General features: G+C 40.4%; 1 protein-coding gene and 1 long non-coding RNA gene across 3 annotated transcripts; one reads left to right on the top strand and one right to left on the bottom strand.

Annotated features, from left to right (window-relative positions):
* The first annotated feature begins 2,285 nt into the window (after positions 1-2,285).
* Positions 2,286-8,537, top strand: meaf6 (MYST/Esa1-associated factor 6). 2 transcript variants are annotated; one of them, XM_054764566.1, is made up of 8 exons: positions 2,286-2,440; positions 3,428-3,543; positions 3,632-3,719; positions 3,803-3,848; positions 3,921-4,113; positions 7,683-7,712; positions 8,106-8,139; positions 8,222-8,537. In XM_054764566.1, exons 1-8 carry the CDS (start codon positions 2,351-2,353, stop codon positions 8,234-8,236), a joined length of 612 nt encoding a protein of 203 aa, XP_054620541.1. In that variant the 5' UTR covers positions 2,286-2,350; the 3' UTR covers positions 8,237-8,537. The 2 variants fall into 2 exon arrangements, with proteins under 2 accessions (XP_054620541.1, XP_054620543.1); XM_054764568.1 differs by lacking the exon at positions 7,683-7,712.
* On the bottom strand, positions 7,680-14,076 carry LOC129173552 (uncharacterized). Its single transcript, XR_008567246.1, has 3 exons — positions 13,763-14,076; positions 12,996-13,085; positions 7,680-7,910 (listed from the first exon to the last, which is right to left on the bottom strand). It is a non-coding gene; the product is annotated as an uncharacterized LOC129173552 (long non-coding RNA).
* Positions 14,077-16,000: the final 1,924 nt, after the last annotated feature.

The following is a 16,000-nucleotide window of genomic DNA, read 5'->3' as shown; positions in this document are numbered from 1 at the left end:
AGCCTATTATTATTCATGCTATTAGTGATAATATTTCATGTTTTTTCTCCTTACACTAGGCCTTTTTACCCTTTTTCCAACTCTTGATTTTTTTAGTTTTTTTTTGTTGTAATTGTATTTCAGGACAATAAAAAACAAGCTTGAGTCCCTAAATGGACCCTGAGCTGTACTTTGAACACTGCTGTTTAAATGTGATGCATCTGCTTCGGAGAAAAGATGGCGAATAGACGCTATTGGCTTCTGAGCCTGCATCCTTGAATCAGGTCTGATTGGCTGAGGTCAACAAGGGCCAAACATGTAATAGGAAGTGGCGGGTAACATTCGCAACATGGGAGGACGGGTGGAGTGGGGGTATGTGGCCTAGACATCAGAACACAACACACACATTTGAGTTGAACAAACAGAGTTTAGAGTTGAATAGACTGAATGAAACTATGTTGCTATGCGCTGAGTAGCCATGAAGGACAAATTAAGCTGACGTGGACCTTCTGTAGGAGCTAAAGTATTGGGACACAGCTCTTCTGAATGTGAATCTTTATTCTTCATCTTTACAAGTCATTTTGGACTTGTGCGCTTCCAACTTTGTGGGAACATTTTAAGATGATTTTTTTGTTTTTTCTGTTCCCAGTTGGTAGTAGTTCTGCCTCACAAATGGAAACACAAAAAACACACTTGAGAAGAGAGAAGCTACACATACTCTGTTTTCACTTCCTATAGCTCCAACCCTTTGAGGGGGTCACTTTAATACATTTTGTGCATTGAAGATGCTAAAACCAATCCAATGTAGGTCAATATGTTCTAAGCTGTCAAAATAAAACACCTTCATCTTAGCTTTGTTTTAGAGGTACCACACCAAATTAGTGTAACATCTAATAATATGTCAGAAATAAGGCATTGATTGGAGCATCCCTAACTTGCATTATTTCTGATGGGAAAACTAGAGTAAGTTTCGGTTTGAGTCACACCTTCTGTAACTGATTGATTACACTAAATTCACCGAGGGACAATAAAATGAAGAGCTGCAGTCACAAAATGGCCTCTGGGCCGCACTTTGGGCACTCCTGCTGTACCTGGAACATGTCCCATTACTTCTGTCTCGGAAGCGTGTAAGAATGTATGGTCTGTGTGTGTGTGTGCTCACTCTGTGCAGGAGACGATGAGTGATGAGTCTTTGTAGGCAATTAATGTACCGCTGATTCTCCGCCTACGCACACACGTGAGGTTAATGTTGTGGTTGACAACATTACATCATGTAACACGTGAGCTTTGTTACACTTACACTCTCCAGCACACGTTCGCGTCTCTCAGCTCCCCACAAGGATGACAAGAGTTTGTCCTGTTTCAGGTTATCCACACACTCCTTCACTGTGGAGCCAGAGTCGATATGTCAGTGACAAACACACACATGCCTGCACTTTGACACTGATTGGATGAGGTCCACCAGGGCCACACATGTGGGGCATGTGGCCTTTGACATCAGCACACAAAGTATTGGGACACAGCTCATATCAGTGTGAATCTTAATTCATCATCTTCATAAGACATTTTGCACTTGGCATTTTGGAATTTATGCAAACATTTTGCCTCGGTTTGTGTACATCAGGGTTGTCCAAACTTTTTCCAGCGAGGGCCACATACTGAAAGATGAAAGGATGGAAAGGCCACTTTGATATTTCGTAAACCAACACACTGAGATATGCTAAGAAGCTATTTGTATGCATTTCACCTTTGTAATATAGGTGAAATGCTAATGTTAATGTTGACTATCACCTTTGTAATATAGGTGAAATGCTACTACAAAATGCAAATTTTTTCCATCATAATTTGCCTTCAAAAGGCATATAGAATTTGATACTGTGCCCGTGCATGTGACATGTCACTATGAAAGGGAAAGAAAATAATCATTCATGCAAGCACAAGAAGTCCACCAAACGTTCTAAACTTTGTAAAATACAAACAAAAGTATGATAGGAATAGGATAGCTTTAAAATACTAAAAATAATCATGATCAGGGTATACAGACATCATGGTACCACAATGTACAAATATATTTACATATGTGATAAAATAATACATATTCAAACTAAAAATACCAACTATACAGGTATCGTAGGTATTCAATCAAATCTTAATCAAATCTATATATCAACACATTTCAAAAATAACAAACTGAACTAAAATGCATAGCATGGGATTGACTCAAACTACAGTCTTGTTGCTATGGTGTTGTGCTGACGTACCAGTGGTAGGCATCTGTAGCGCCATTAGTGGCGCCATCTGCTGGCTACAATGAAAATTTAGGCGTCGCTGTCCCGCCACCGTTTTGTTTCTCCACATTGCTCGATCCATCATGGCGATGCACACTAAAGCGACTCCACCGCAGATCCCAGACACCCGCCGGGAGCTTGCCGAACTGGTGAAGAGGAAACAGGAGCTAGCAGTATGTCGTTGTCACTGAGATGATATAGGCTTTATGTGTCTTAATGTGTGGAGTCACACCTAATATGGACCACAATGTAAAATGTGACATTTTCGCCGGGATGTGCATGCTACTAGCTCAGGCCTAGCTAACTGATAACAATATCGTTCTCTACGTGTCTCGCTCCGTCATGTTTAGGCAAATATTGATAGTTTAACCACGTAGTGGTTGGTCGAAATCCCACAGACATTGTAAAGCGCAAGAATAAGCCCCAATAAGCTCGTACCAGTCTATTCCCTATGTATGCTAACCAGTTAGCCTCTAAATGTTTACCGGCGTTCGCGTTAGGTTTTTGTTCTCGCGTGATCTCAGTCCGTGTTGTCAGGTCTCACCAGTGAAACAAGCAACCAGATTTATGAAAATAACTCCAACAGGCAACCTGCCACATTGCGTAAAACATATTTACATTGCATTTATTTTTGCAGCACACGCAACAGCAAAATAATAATACATATTTAACGTGAAAAAGTTTGTATTAAAATTCTATTCATTTCAGTCTTTGAATAACATTTTTGCAAATGTGAGTGATGTATGACAGACTAAATAAGTGACTATTTTTCGCTCATTAATTTGTCTGATTGTATTTTGGGACTGTGAACCCCCTGTCAGTTAGCCTGGTTATTAGGGGTGCTCCAATCAGGGTTTTATGCTGCCGATTCTGATGATCCATGAATGAAATTGGTATCAGTATCAACCAATCACATGGATGAAGTGTACATTTTTAAAATACTTTGATGAGTGGTGTGGGTCAGGGGAGCCTATTTATTCAACCTAACTGAGTGTTGGTCCATATCGCTCGGCCCTAATATATATTCTATGGAGGGGTAGGGGATCAGTGGGGGTCCTGGGCCTTGTCCATGAGACTGGTGGCAGACGGAATCAAACTGTTCACTGATTGTAAAACAGCAATATTTAACATATCTTTATGTTTCTTATCATATATTCTAGGAGACTCTTGTGAATTTGGAACGACAAATATACGCATTTGAAGGTAGTTACCTAGAAGACACGCAGATGTATGGCAACATCATCCGAGGATGGGACAGATACTTAACCAACCAAAAGTAAGTTCTCAACGCATGCAAATTGGCTCTTGTTCTATGTGGGGTTTTTTCTACATTACATGTAAATATCTGTTCAATGACTCACTAGGAACTCTAATAGTAAGACTGATAGAAGAAATAGAAAATTCAAGGAGGCAGAGCGTCTGTTCAGCAAGTCATCAGTCACATCAGTTGCAGTAGGTCCCTCTTGCTTTGCACATACCTTTACCTATTGGACGTATTTTTACTTGCAGTGAAATGTGTTACTCTCGATTGACAGGCGGTATGTGCACTCGGTGGTATACCGGATCACATGAATGAGAAACGTGAGTGAAGTGGAAAGCATTTTGACCTCTGACCTTGGACATACTGTCATGAGTTTGACGCCACCCTGTCAGGTGAGGCGGGCAGCGGCACGGAAAGCGACGCCTCCCCAGATCTCCAGAACCAAGAGAATGAACCCAGCCAGGAGGACACGGAGGACGTGGACTCCACCCTGCAGGACTTGAAGCCCCAAAAGGCTGCCTCCTCCTCTTCCTCAGGCAGCCATCACGGAAGCCACAAGAAGAGGAAGAACAAAAACAGGCACAGGTAGGAGTACGAGTGGGTCTTTTGTTGGTAACGGTTGCTGACGTTGTTTAGGGATGAAATTTAAGAAAACGTCAGTGTTGACTACATCAGTGGTTCTCAATTGGTTTGGCCGGTTTGGACCCACCATCACCTCTCAATCACATGTCATTAGGTGACCCTAATTGCAGAAATTAGTTGTCGAAAATGGGTGCTAACTTTCTACCGTGTTACAAGCATTACATTCCGCCCTCTTCCTGCTCAGGAAAAATATTTTATCCACAAATTCAAAAATTTGAACTAAATGTGTGTAAAGGTTTTGAGTACATGCTATATCTGAGGAGTTGAACCCAGCCTTCCACGCCAAAAGAAATCAGAGTGAGACAAAATAAATGTGAGTAAGCAATTTTATTCAAGGAAAACTGCACTTTTTTGGAATTGCCCATCACTCCCAGTCCTTATGTGAAACATGAACACATTTCTTTCGCTTTTCTGTGCGTTCTAACGAGAGAAAACGAGTTACTATTAGCCAGCTAACAATGCACATCATGGGAGCGACCTATTTAGACGCTAAAGCCCTAACAAAAAAACCTTTAAAAAAAAACGCCAATCGTGTTCCATTTACATAACTGACCTGTATTTTAACCAAGCGACAGCGATACTGTTATTGTAGCAGCTAACAGGAAAAACTATATTTATCTGGCGGCGTAACACGACTCCTCGCTATCCGCTAGTCTCAGCATCACTCACAACGCCTCAAGCCACTGCAACGGGACAGACGGAAGAGTGGATACTACTGGCTCTCAATTTCACTGCAAAGACTCTCAACAAGGTGCTCGTTTGCCCCCAGCGTTTTTTACCTGACGACTGGAGCACAAGTCTTGTGCTGGAGAAGACGGCCATCCCAATGAGAGCGGACATTGTAAGTGTCGTCGCTGTTACTATGCCGCTGTTGTAGACGGAAGTGGCGTTAGCTATGTGGCCTGTGTGAAATCAATGCGCCTACGACAGAAGTTTCGGTCATGTTTTAAATAATCAAAATACGGCAAGATACTGTAAGTATTACATGGTATCATCAGTGTACTTGTTGATGCATGATCACAGCATGTACAGTATATAAAACCATAAAACTTTTTAGAGGGCTTCATTGTCGAAATAGGTAGCTTCCATGATGTGCAATGTTAGCTGGCTCATAGTAACTCGTTTTATCCCGTTACAACGCACAGAAAAAGGAAAGAAATGTGTTCGTGTTCCACATAAGTATCGTTGATGGGCAAAATTAAAAAAAAAAAGTGCAGTTTTCCTTTAAAGTGAAATAGGTTGTTCAACAGCTGATCAATAGGTTAAGACCACAGCTTTTAAAAGCCAAAATCTTGGCAAAAATGTGGATTCAATGTCATTTTCTGTCAGGTATTCACACTGTCATGATCTCTTGATGGCAAAAGCAAAAAGGCTTTCTCTCTTTAAATGCAGTCAGAGCGTTGAGCTGCATAAGCAAGTTGAATGCAGTAAGGAAGTCATTTTAAACTTTTTAAAAGATGCTGAGGGTTATGGAAGAAAAAAATTAAGTGTTAGACCCCAAAAAATTACAGCCGCCCTGAGCCGGAGGATCCATCGATTGGCTGTCTTTCAAGACACGGGACGATCCTCGGCCCAAATTATGGTTGTTAGCGGTGCGGAGTGCAGTCCAATTACCATCAGGCAGCATCTGCAAGAGAAGGGTTTTAAGAACAAAAATTGTTTTTGAAGGCCTCGACTCCTTGAACACTACAAAAATTGCTTGTTTGGAATTCGCAAGAGAGCAGCAAACATGGGGCATTGAAAGGTGGGAGAAAAAGTTTTATTCTCTGATGAGTGAGAAAAATATAACCTTGAAGGTCCTGGTGGCTTCCAACTTTACCGGTATGACAAGGGGATCCCACCAGAGATGTTTTCCACACGGCACACTGGAGGGGGCGCCATCATGATCTGGGGTGCTTTTTCCTTCAATGGAACAATGGAGCTTCATGTTGTGCAGGGGTGTCAAACGGCACGTGGCAATGTGGAGATGTTGCAGGGGGCAACCCTCATGACTGAAGGCCCTCGTCTGTGTGGTAATGACTGGCTTTTTCAACACGACAACGCTGCAGTTCACAATGCGCGCCTGACTGGACTTCTTCCAGAGCAATAACCTCACTCTTTTGGACCATCCTGTTTATTCCCCTGATCTAAGTCCAATTTAGAACATTTGGGGATGGATGGCAAGGGAAGTTTACAAAAATGAACAGCAGTTCCAGACAGGGGATGCTCTCTATAAAGCCATCTTTACACCTGGAGCAACATTCCCACTGGCATCAAGGATGCTCAAACCAATTTTGGAGGTGATTAACAAGAATGGCGCAGCTACGCATTACTGAATCCTTTTTTGAACATTTTATTTTTATTTTGGGGGGGTTTCAGGTTTTCTGAGCTATGGTCTTAAACTTTTGATAAGCTTATGAACATCTTATATCACTTAAATGGTTGTTTGCAATAAATGTCTTACCCAAAACCTTTTTTGTCTCACTCCCATTTCTTCTTTTTGCATTTTGAAGCTCTACTTAGAACCTTCTTAAGATCCAACAGTGCAAAATGTAAATTCTTTCAATTTTCAACTGGATTAAGACTAGAAAACATTTGATCAGGAGTCTATCTCACCACCCTAAATGTAACTTCAAGGGGGGTCAACACATGACTGTTTTTTGTTTTGTGGTCGTCTACTCTCTATTTTCACTAAATACAGTGGGAAGAAAAAAATTGTTCACCCTTTTGGAATTTCTTAAATGTCAGCATAAATTGGTCATAAAAGGTCACTAGAATAAGCAAACAGTCTGCTTAAACTAATACCGCACAAACTCTGGTGGATAAGAAAAATGAATTCGCATGTTTATCAAGACATTTTGCAGAAGAACTTGAGGCCATTTGTCCAACAGTTAAAGCTCAAAGGAGGCTGACTGTTGCAATATGACAATGGTTACAAAAATACAGAAGCAAACCAACAACATAATGGCTTCAGAAGAAGAGGGTATGTGTCCTGGAGTGGTCCAGTCTCAGTCCTGACCTAAACCAGATTGAGATGCTGTGGCATGACCTCGAGAGCCATTCACACCAGACATCCCAGGAATCTTGCTGAATTGCTGAACTGCAACAGTTTTGTCAAGAGGAACGGTCCTAAATTCATCCCGATTGTTTTGCATGTGGGAACTGCAACTACAAGAAACGTTTGGTTGAGGTTGTTGCTGCCAAAGGAGGGTCAACCAGTTATTTAATCCAAGTGCTCACTTGCTTTTTCCCCTCCTGTCCTGTGAATGTTACTTAGTTTAAGCGGATTGATTGTTGTTTTTCCCATTTTATGACCAATTTATGCGGAAATGTAAGAAATGCCAAAAGGTTCACATACTTTCTCCTCCCACTGTATTAACCCAGCAGGCTCTCCTAACACACTGGGGCGACCCTGGTGTCTCTCACTCTATATACTGTTGTTTAGATGTTGGGGTTCAGACTGAACTAACAACTGCTGATCTCTTCCTTCCCCCCTCCCCCTCTTTTTTTTAATGCTGAAACCTTCTCCCCAGCCCTTCTGCCATGTTTGATTATGACTTTGAGTAAGTTCTGAATTTTACTTCCTGCTCCTGTGGTCTGTGCATCCTGTCCGCTCATAACCGCATCCTGAAGTCTTCTCTCTCTCTCTCGAGTTGCACGCTGCATGTTCTTTGAATGCCTCTTCAGCATCCATCACTCTTCACTGCTCGTCACTGGGCCGGCGTCACGTCTTTTCTGACCTCTGATTCATGCTGAGTGCGCTTGTAAAAAAGAAAAAGGAAAAAAAGCAGTGCTGTTCTTGTATGATGGGCTTGCTGCAAATTGTGCGTTAAACACCAACACGGCTATGGTTTGATTTTTAGGCTCCCTCATGATACAGTAGTGGCACCGCTTTTTGTCATTGCTCTCAGAATTCGCCTGATGGTCTCCTCATAACAAAAATGTTTCTGTTACAGGTTCGACATGAAGGTGAACAAGAAACCAAGAGCTGTAAGTCCACTTTCTCTCTTAAGTAACCTCAAAATTCATCGACTGTTGGTGTTCACTTAGAATCTTTTTTCTCTTGATGCAGGACTATTCTACTTAAGACAAGAAGTGCAAGACCCGGACCCCAAATGACAACCGAGATACTTTTCCCCCCAGTTTAGCCTGTATTGTGTGTACTGCTCTAAACATCCAAACATTCCCCAACCTGCATGTTACTACACACCAGCCTGTGACATGTTAGTGTTTTTTCAAAAGACTATTTATTTTGTAGGCAATGAACACATTTTCCATTGTACTGGGTGTTTATTTTTTATTTTTTTGTACACATGAATCAAATCCTCTCTGAAGCTATTCTTTTATTTCACGGTGTTTTTCAAGAAAATAATAAAATGATGTTGGTATGTTTTGTTTTATTCTTAAAGGGGACCTAGCCTGATCATTTCAATGATATTGGATCCCAGTGGGGTACCGTAGTAAGTTTATTAGAATAAATCTAGGGATGATCCGCTAGATCGGCCACCGTGCCTTTCAAAGCCGATCGGCGGCAAACCCTACATGTGTGCTGACTCACGTAGGGTTGCCACCACCCATATTCAGGCGACAAGGGACGCACTTTGTCCGGTATTGCTGCGAGAGTGAAAACTAGTCTGTAAAACCTCAATGGCTTCAGTTTTAACAGCTTGACACAGGCTACGCCAATCGATGCCAACGTGTTTGATCACTCCCTTATCAAACCTATTGCCGTTGGACTTTTCTTGCATCTACACGTTATGCCTTGCTGTCACTGCCTGTACCTGACATTGGTCATTGGTCTAGCTCGCTAGACTTAGCCGCCTAGCTTCTGCTCGTCAGACTCCAAATGTGACTTTTTACTGCAGTGACATTTTGTTTTTTAAACAAACCAGCAATGTGGTTAGTTTAAAGCTCGTTTTCGACCCACGGGGAACCTACAAGTTGATATCACGTTCATGCAGTACGTTCAAGTGTCAATGAACAATTTTGCTTTCTTGTCATTCTGTCTTGTCCTCCAAACACTATTTGTGTGTGGTAGTTTAATGAACATAAACACATAGTGTTTGGACATTGGAAATTGCAGGAGGTCATTACTCAATATACTGTAACAGTCTGTCATCAACAGCAACTTAACACTCAAAAGGCACCTAGCAAATCTACATTACAAGGACTAATACGAGTTTAAAATAACAAACATCAGCCATTTTAACATGTACCCATAATGCATTACTGCCAGGAGCAGTTCACTGATGAAAAAGCAGCATAGACAATGGTGGCTGGCGCTGCAATGCTGCCTCTGTCCACCAGTGGGAGGCTGACATCATTGCAGTGCCCCAATGAATGCGTTGCTCAGATGTAATGGATTAAGGGAAAACTTAAAAATTAGTTGTTTCCATTTCAAACTCATATTGGTACATGTTTGTATATTTGTCAGGTGCACCTTTTCAGTGTTGCGGTGTGATGAATTTAGTGTTAAGTGTTCAGAGTAAGATGACACAGTGAGTCAGACTGTTATGTTGTTATACTGTTATATACACTGCTAAAAAATAATAACAAAAGGAACACTTAAAACAACCCAATGTAACTCCAAGTCAATCATACTTCTGTGAAATCAATCTGTCCACTTGGGAAGCAACACAGATTGACAATTTCACATGCTGTTGTGCAAATGGTATAGACAACAGGTGAACAGCAAGACACACCCAATAAATAAGTAAATAAGAACAATAAATAATAAATACATTTTTGTGCAATTTTGCTGTCAGCACATTCAACTATGTAAGGAACAAAGTATTAAATAAGGATATTTCATTCATTCAGATGTAGGATGTCTTATTTTAGTGATCCTTTTATTTTTTTTGAGCCGTATATAATGACCTGCTGCGATTTGCAATAGGTTGACAAGCTCGTTGTGATTGCGCTGATAGCTCCTGATGGGCTCCTGCCAGAGACAGAGCTACCGTTTCGTCACTGACTCGCAAGCGGCACAGTATTTAAACAATTAGTAGTAGTTCCGAAGTAAAGGCGATGTCACGAGATTAGAATTTAGCCATAAATTAGCCACGCCGCTGTATAAGCCGCAGGGTTGAAAGTCGGCTCACACACCTGAATTTATGGTAGTTACATGCAAATGATGCTGTAATGCTAAAAGATGCTGTAATGCTAAAAGATAAATGGTGTGTTCCATGGCTTTACATTTGTGTGGGGAATTTTGATTATTTTCCTAATACCAGAAATGTTTCCAGAATTTTTTTGAACATTTTTTTCCCCTTTATATGTTATCGTTGGCGCCTTTCACACTTAGATGCTATTTCATCAACCGATTTTCTCCTTTCTTTGCATAACATGCAGATTTTTTTACGGCAAAAAATCTCTCTCTCTCTCTCTCTCTCTCTCTCAATCAAAGTGCACTTTCATGACTTGGAAGCTGGAAAGTGTAAGAGAGAAGTTAATATAACACTGGCAGACTCCGTGATGGATCAACTGTGACCAAAATGCATTCGCTGCTTTTCTGCTGTTGCACCACCTTTCCGTCCAAGAGTCACATTTCATTTGGCTCACCACGTTCGTGACTAGTTTTCCTACACGTGGCCTTTCAAAAAAAAACCAAAGATGAAATTAGATTGGTGAAGACATAGACTGAACAGTTGAGCGTTGCTCGTGCCAAAATGTAGTGGAGACACGTCTTGCACGCTATGATTATGGCTCGTCTCTGGACCCTCCGTGTCGCACATAGCTTGTTGTGCAACATTCCATCATAGTTGAGGTCAAAAAGGAGGACGATTTCACAAATGGGTGTGGTCCAAGCATGGACACTGGAAAGTTGGACTTTACAACATAAAGTCGATCCCTGTTATTTTGTCCAAGACTGATTTTTAATACTCTAAACGAGGGGTGTCCAAAGTGCAGCCTGGCGGTCGTTTGCGGCGCGTGCTTGTTTTCGCAGCACATTCCAAAAATATAATTTAACAACAAAACTTAAAAACAATAATAATACAACACAAAAAAAATGGAAAAATCTGTGGTAATTTCAAAAGAATAAAGACAAAATATTACGGGGAAAAAGCTGTAATTTTACAAGAACAAGGCTGTAATATTAGAAGGAAAAATAACGTCATTTTAGTAGCATAAAGCTTAAATATATTTTTTTAAATTCGTAATATAATGCAAAATAAAATAAGGAATAATAGAGATGCGCCGAACAGGGTTTTATGCTGCCGATTCCGATACCAATCATTCATAAGTGAAATCGTCCGATACCAATCACACTGATGAAGTGTAATTTTTAAAAAATGTACTTATGATGAGTGCTATTGGCTAGGGATGCCGTACAAGGGGCGGAAAAGTTAGGACAATTCCAAGGTCCCCTGACTGCCAGGGGGCCCAAAAAATAGGTAAGAATTAAGAAACAAAAAGGGGGGGGGGGGACACCCAACGTGATTTTTTTCTTTCTTTTCTATACATTTTTCCATAGGGCCCAGAATTCCTGGTTGCACCTCTGCTATTGGTTACATGATATGAAAAAGGGAACCGTAAAACCAACTTCATTTAAACAAAAAACTCTGGATGTGAGAGTACATCGTTTGAGGGCATTCTGGCAGGACTTCCAGGTATCATGCAGCGGGGGCTCCAAGTGAGAGAGCAGTCGGGAAACTGGGTGTCTTGCACCGCTGAGAGAGGCTGGTCATCTGGTCCGATGATGTTTTATTTTATTTATATCACTCACACAAACAGTAGGTAAGTTCCACGCGGCAGTCATGTTTGTTTTGGGACGCCTGTGCAGTGTGAAGGAAAGTGGGCGGTGGACGCTCGCTACAGGCTTCATACTGCAATAGTCTGAACCACAGGTGCTTTTTTGATTGGCGATGAAAGGCATTTATCGGCATACGCCGATCACGTGCTTTTCCGGGGAAATTGGCTGATATTGAAAACTAAGTTGCGGAAACAGTTATAATGTTATGAGAATAAAGTCTAAATATTATGAGAATAAAGTCAGAATTACGAGAATTACAAAAAAACAAACAGCAGAAACAGAAAAAACAACTGTAATTTTATGAGAATAAAGTCACAATAGTAAGAGAAAAACGTTGTATTCCAACGAGAAAAAAGAGAAAAGTCTTTAAGACGGATAAACTTGTAATATGAGAAGAAATTATGTCATTTTACTAGTATAGAGTTGAAATAGTGAAGAAACATTTTTTATGAGGAAATAGGAGGAAAAACAAAATAAAGTTTTTTTTTATTACGAGGAAATGTTTACAATATTATATTTATATTATAATATTATATGGAAATAAAGTCATAATATTATGAGAAGAAAACATACAAAGATTATTTAAGAAGAAAGTTGAAATTAGGCCTGTCACGATAATCAACAAATCAGTTAATCACACCATAAATAAAAACAAAGTCGACAATTTTGCCAGCCTCAATATATTGACATTTGCATGCAAATGGTAATGGTAAGTAGCCTTTGACTTGTATAGGGCTTTTCCACCTCCAAGGCAATCAAAGCGCTTTGACACCGTTAGCACATTTACCTACTGATGACGCAGCATCAGGAGCAACTGGACACCCCTGCTCTAAACCAGGGTTTCCAGACCTATTCCTGCTTAAAAAACATTCCACAAATGACTTTAACCCAGGGTATGAATAATGTTGTGGATGAGTTTGGTGGAGGTTTTAAGGTGCTTTATAATTAATGTTGGATTGGATTGGAGCCCTGATCTCAACCACATCCAACATGACTCCACAAATACAGTCATAACTGCAAAATGGAGCTTCAAAATGGTTTCTTCTTTTTTTACTCTTTTTATCAACATGTGTCCCAATACTTTTGTTCATACCATGTGGGTCGTTACCTCCTTTCAGTCTGTCGGGGAGACATTGCGGGGCCAGGTTTCATGACTCAGCATCGGCTACGTAATTGGATCTGTCTGGAAAAAACATTTACCATCACATCACACTACATTCTACTTGTTGCATTTCCGTGTGTGTGTGTGTGTGTGTGTGTGTAACATGGCAAACACCTACTGGGTGTGTTAATAGCACTTCCTGTCATGTCAGAAAATGTGTCACTGTTTTTAATTGCGACTCGCAGGATTCCTAAAATGGAATTGCAATGAGTAGTAGTGTAGTTTTATATGGTAGCAACAGTAATTATCGGGAGGATTGCTTGGATGGGGACTTTTTGTTTTGTTTGTTGTCCTCTGGAGTGCAGAGAGGAAATGGTAGTCTGTAGCCTGAAGGCGTTTGTGTTTGGGGATAGAAAATTGTTGGTTTCAAGTGACTTGTAAAAAGCTCAAGCTGATCCTAGATCTGTATGACACATTTGACTGATGGAAAGACGCATAGACTCACACTGTATACCTTTAGGGTTAAAATAGCTTGTTACTGAGATGGTACCCTTGACACTTCAACAGCTTGGGAACATACTACAGATTTTTGGACTTGGATAAGGTCCAAACACTGACGTTACAGTAGTCCATTAGCGTCCATTTGTATCTTAAAGGACAGACTAACAACTATTTAACCTCTATTGTTATACAATGAGGACTTTACTTACACTTACATGCCATGTAACAATACTATGTACACTGTCTATTGTACTTACCTTATATGACCCAAATCTATTATCTTGGTTGTGTACTTCTCAGAAATCATCTTCTTCTTCTTTTGGTTTTATCGTAAAAGGTGCATTACCGCCACCTACTGCATTGAAATGTGAACCAGATTCCCCCATTCTCACATTACTACATTTATACTATATATACTGTGCATTACATATGTTTACATATATTTATATATTCTTTAAAACTACATTATATTAAACAACCCTGACTCCTTGATGCTGAGAACATTTTTAAGACTAATAATTACTATTGGAAATGACTTATCTTTCTAATTGCCAATTTCAACCACTCGAGTTAGTCCCTCCTCTTCCGCTACGTAAGATGGCGACGATAGGGTGATGAGTGTACATCCGGGTACTGACGGCTCACTGCAATTGCCGTTGTCACTGTGACTACGCAATACGTAGCCGGAACGCAATCGGTCCCGCGCATGCGCAAGGATTACGTCACTTCCCCCTTGCGCTAATTTTTACGACAGCGCTCCTGCGACGTCAGGGGCTGTGGTAGTTTTTTTTTAAATGTATGAACATAAATGGTCAATAACCATACTTCATATATGTAATATGTTCGGAGGTTATTTTATAAGTGACTCTTGTTAAAATACTTCGTTAGCATGAGGATGTTTCTGTCATCTTATGACATCCTCCAAGAGTGAGCTATGTAAAAACTTACGCAATGCACGTAGCGCAAACTTAAACGTCATATCCGGTTACATATAACATACATAAATAAATAGAATCCATCCATCCATCCATCCATTTTCTATACCGCTTCATCCTCATTAGGGTCGCGGGGGCATGCTGGAGCCTATCCCAGCTGACTTCGGGCGACAGGCGGGGTACACCCTGGACTGGTCACCAGCCAATCGCAGGGCACATATAGACAAACAACCATTCACACTCACATTCATACCTATGGACAATTTAGAGTCGCCAATTAACCTCACCTGCATGTTTTTGGGAATGTGGGAGGAAGCTGGAGTACCCGGAGAAAACCCACGTGCCCACGGGGAGAACATGCAAACTCCACACAGAAATGCCCAGGGGAGAATCGAACCCAGGTCTTCCCGATCTCCAGGCTGTTCCTGTATTGGCCAATGTGCTAACCACCGTGCGGCCTAAACAGAAAATAGAAAATAGAATAAATAGAATAAAACACATAAAATGCACTTATATTTCAATGTAAACAACCATATGTAGAGTGCAATGATGGATTAATCTAGAGGATTCAATCTTTTCATTTTTTTTTCTAGACGGGGAAATACCATCAATCCAAAGATATCTTCCTAGCAAATGCTTTTGTGTGTATTTTATATACTATTATACAAAATATTAAATGAGGAAGTGTGCGACTTGGAACACAGCCAGTGTCTCATAATCGCATACTTCCGTCAGTACCCTCAATAAGTATACTGTGTACTTACTTTTTGAGGGCGCAAATTTGAACTCTTGAAGTGCGGTTCAATTCAGATATCGATAATAATGATACCAAGGGCAATATCAGATCAATACCAGCATGATTATATCAATATTTTTGACATTTTTCTATGTTTATTGTCACAAATGTTTGTGTTTTTGTTGTGTTCTACGTATTATATTGTTGATATTTGCTATATTGCTCACAAACGTCTTGGACACAGGAGGGCTTTGGGGGTAAAAAGCCAAAAAGAGAGCCATAAGTAGTTTTTACTTTTTTGTTCAAACAATTGTATGAAATCAAAGTGACTAATTGTGTTATTTTGTCTAATATTGCTGTTCTTATATATTGTTACATTTTACAAATATGTTAATAAGAATATTTTTGCAGAGAAAAATGTCAAGTAAAAAGTATCGGTATCAGCCATCCTGGCTTTGCCTTTACGTGATATTGAAATTTGCAGTATCACACACCCCTAATACTCACCTACTTACTCTTCTTCTTAGCTGTTTCAATTCGCACACTTCCATACTTAAAACTTGAGTGCATATGTGCTTGAAGTATGGCAAAATTGGCAAAATCTTGGCTGCACTGAAGGAGGGGAGGGTCTAACTTGAGTGGTTCCAATTCAAGAAGTGAAAGCAAGCAAATATTGCGATCATCGATCATCAAGTGCGCAACAACAGTAATGCATTTCTGAAAATTCATGCCTTCAAGAACTAGGTACGCAGTGTACACACTTGCCGACACATATTGAAGCGTATGGACAGAAGCATTCCATTTGCGACACTGCGCTTCTCTCC

The sequence above is a fragment of the Dunckerocampus dactyliophorus genome, chromosome 20, assembly GCF_027744805.1.
Source record: "Dunckerocampus dactyliophorus isolate RoL2022-P2 chromosome 20, RoL_Ddac_1.1, whole genome shotgun sequence".
Lineage (NCBI taxonomy): Eukaryota > Metazoa > Chordata > Actinopteri > Syngnathiformes > Syngnathidae > Dunckerocampus > Dunckerocampus dactyliophorus.
This window is presented reverse-complemented; position numbering and strand designations above follow the sequence as displayed.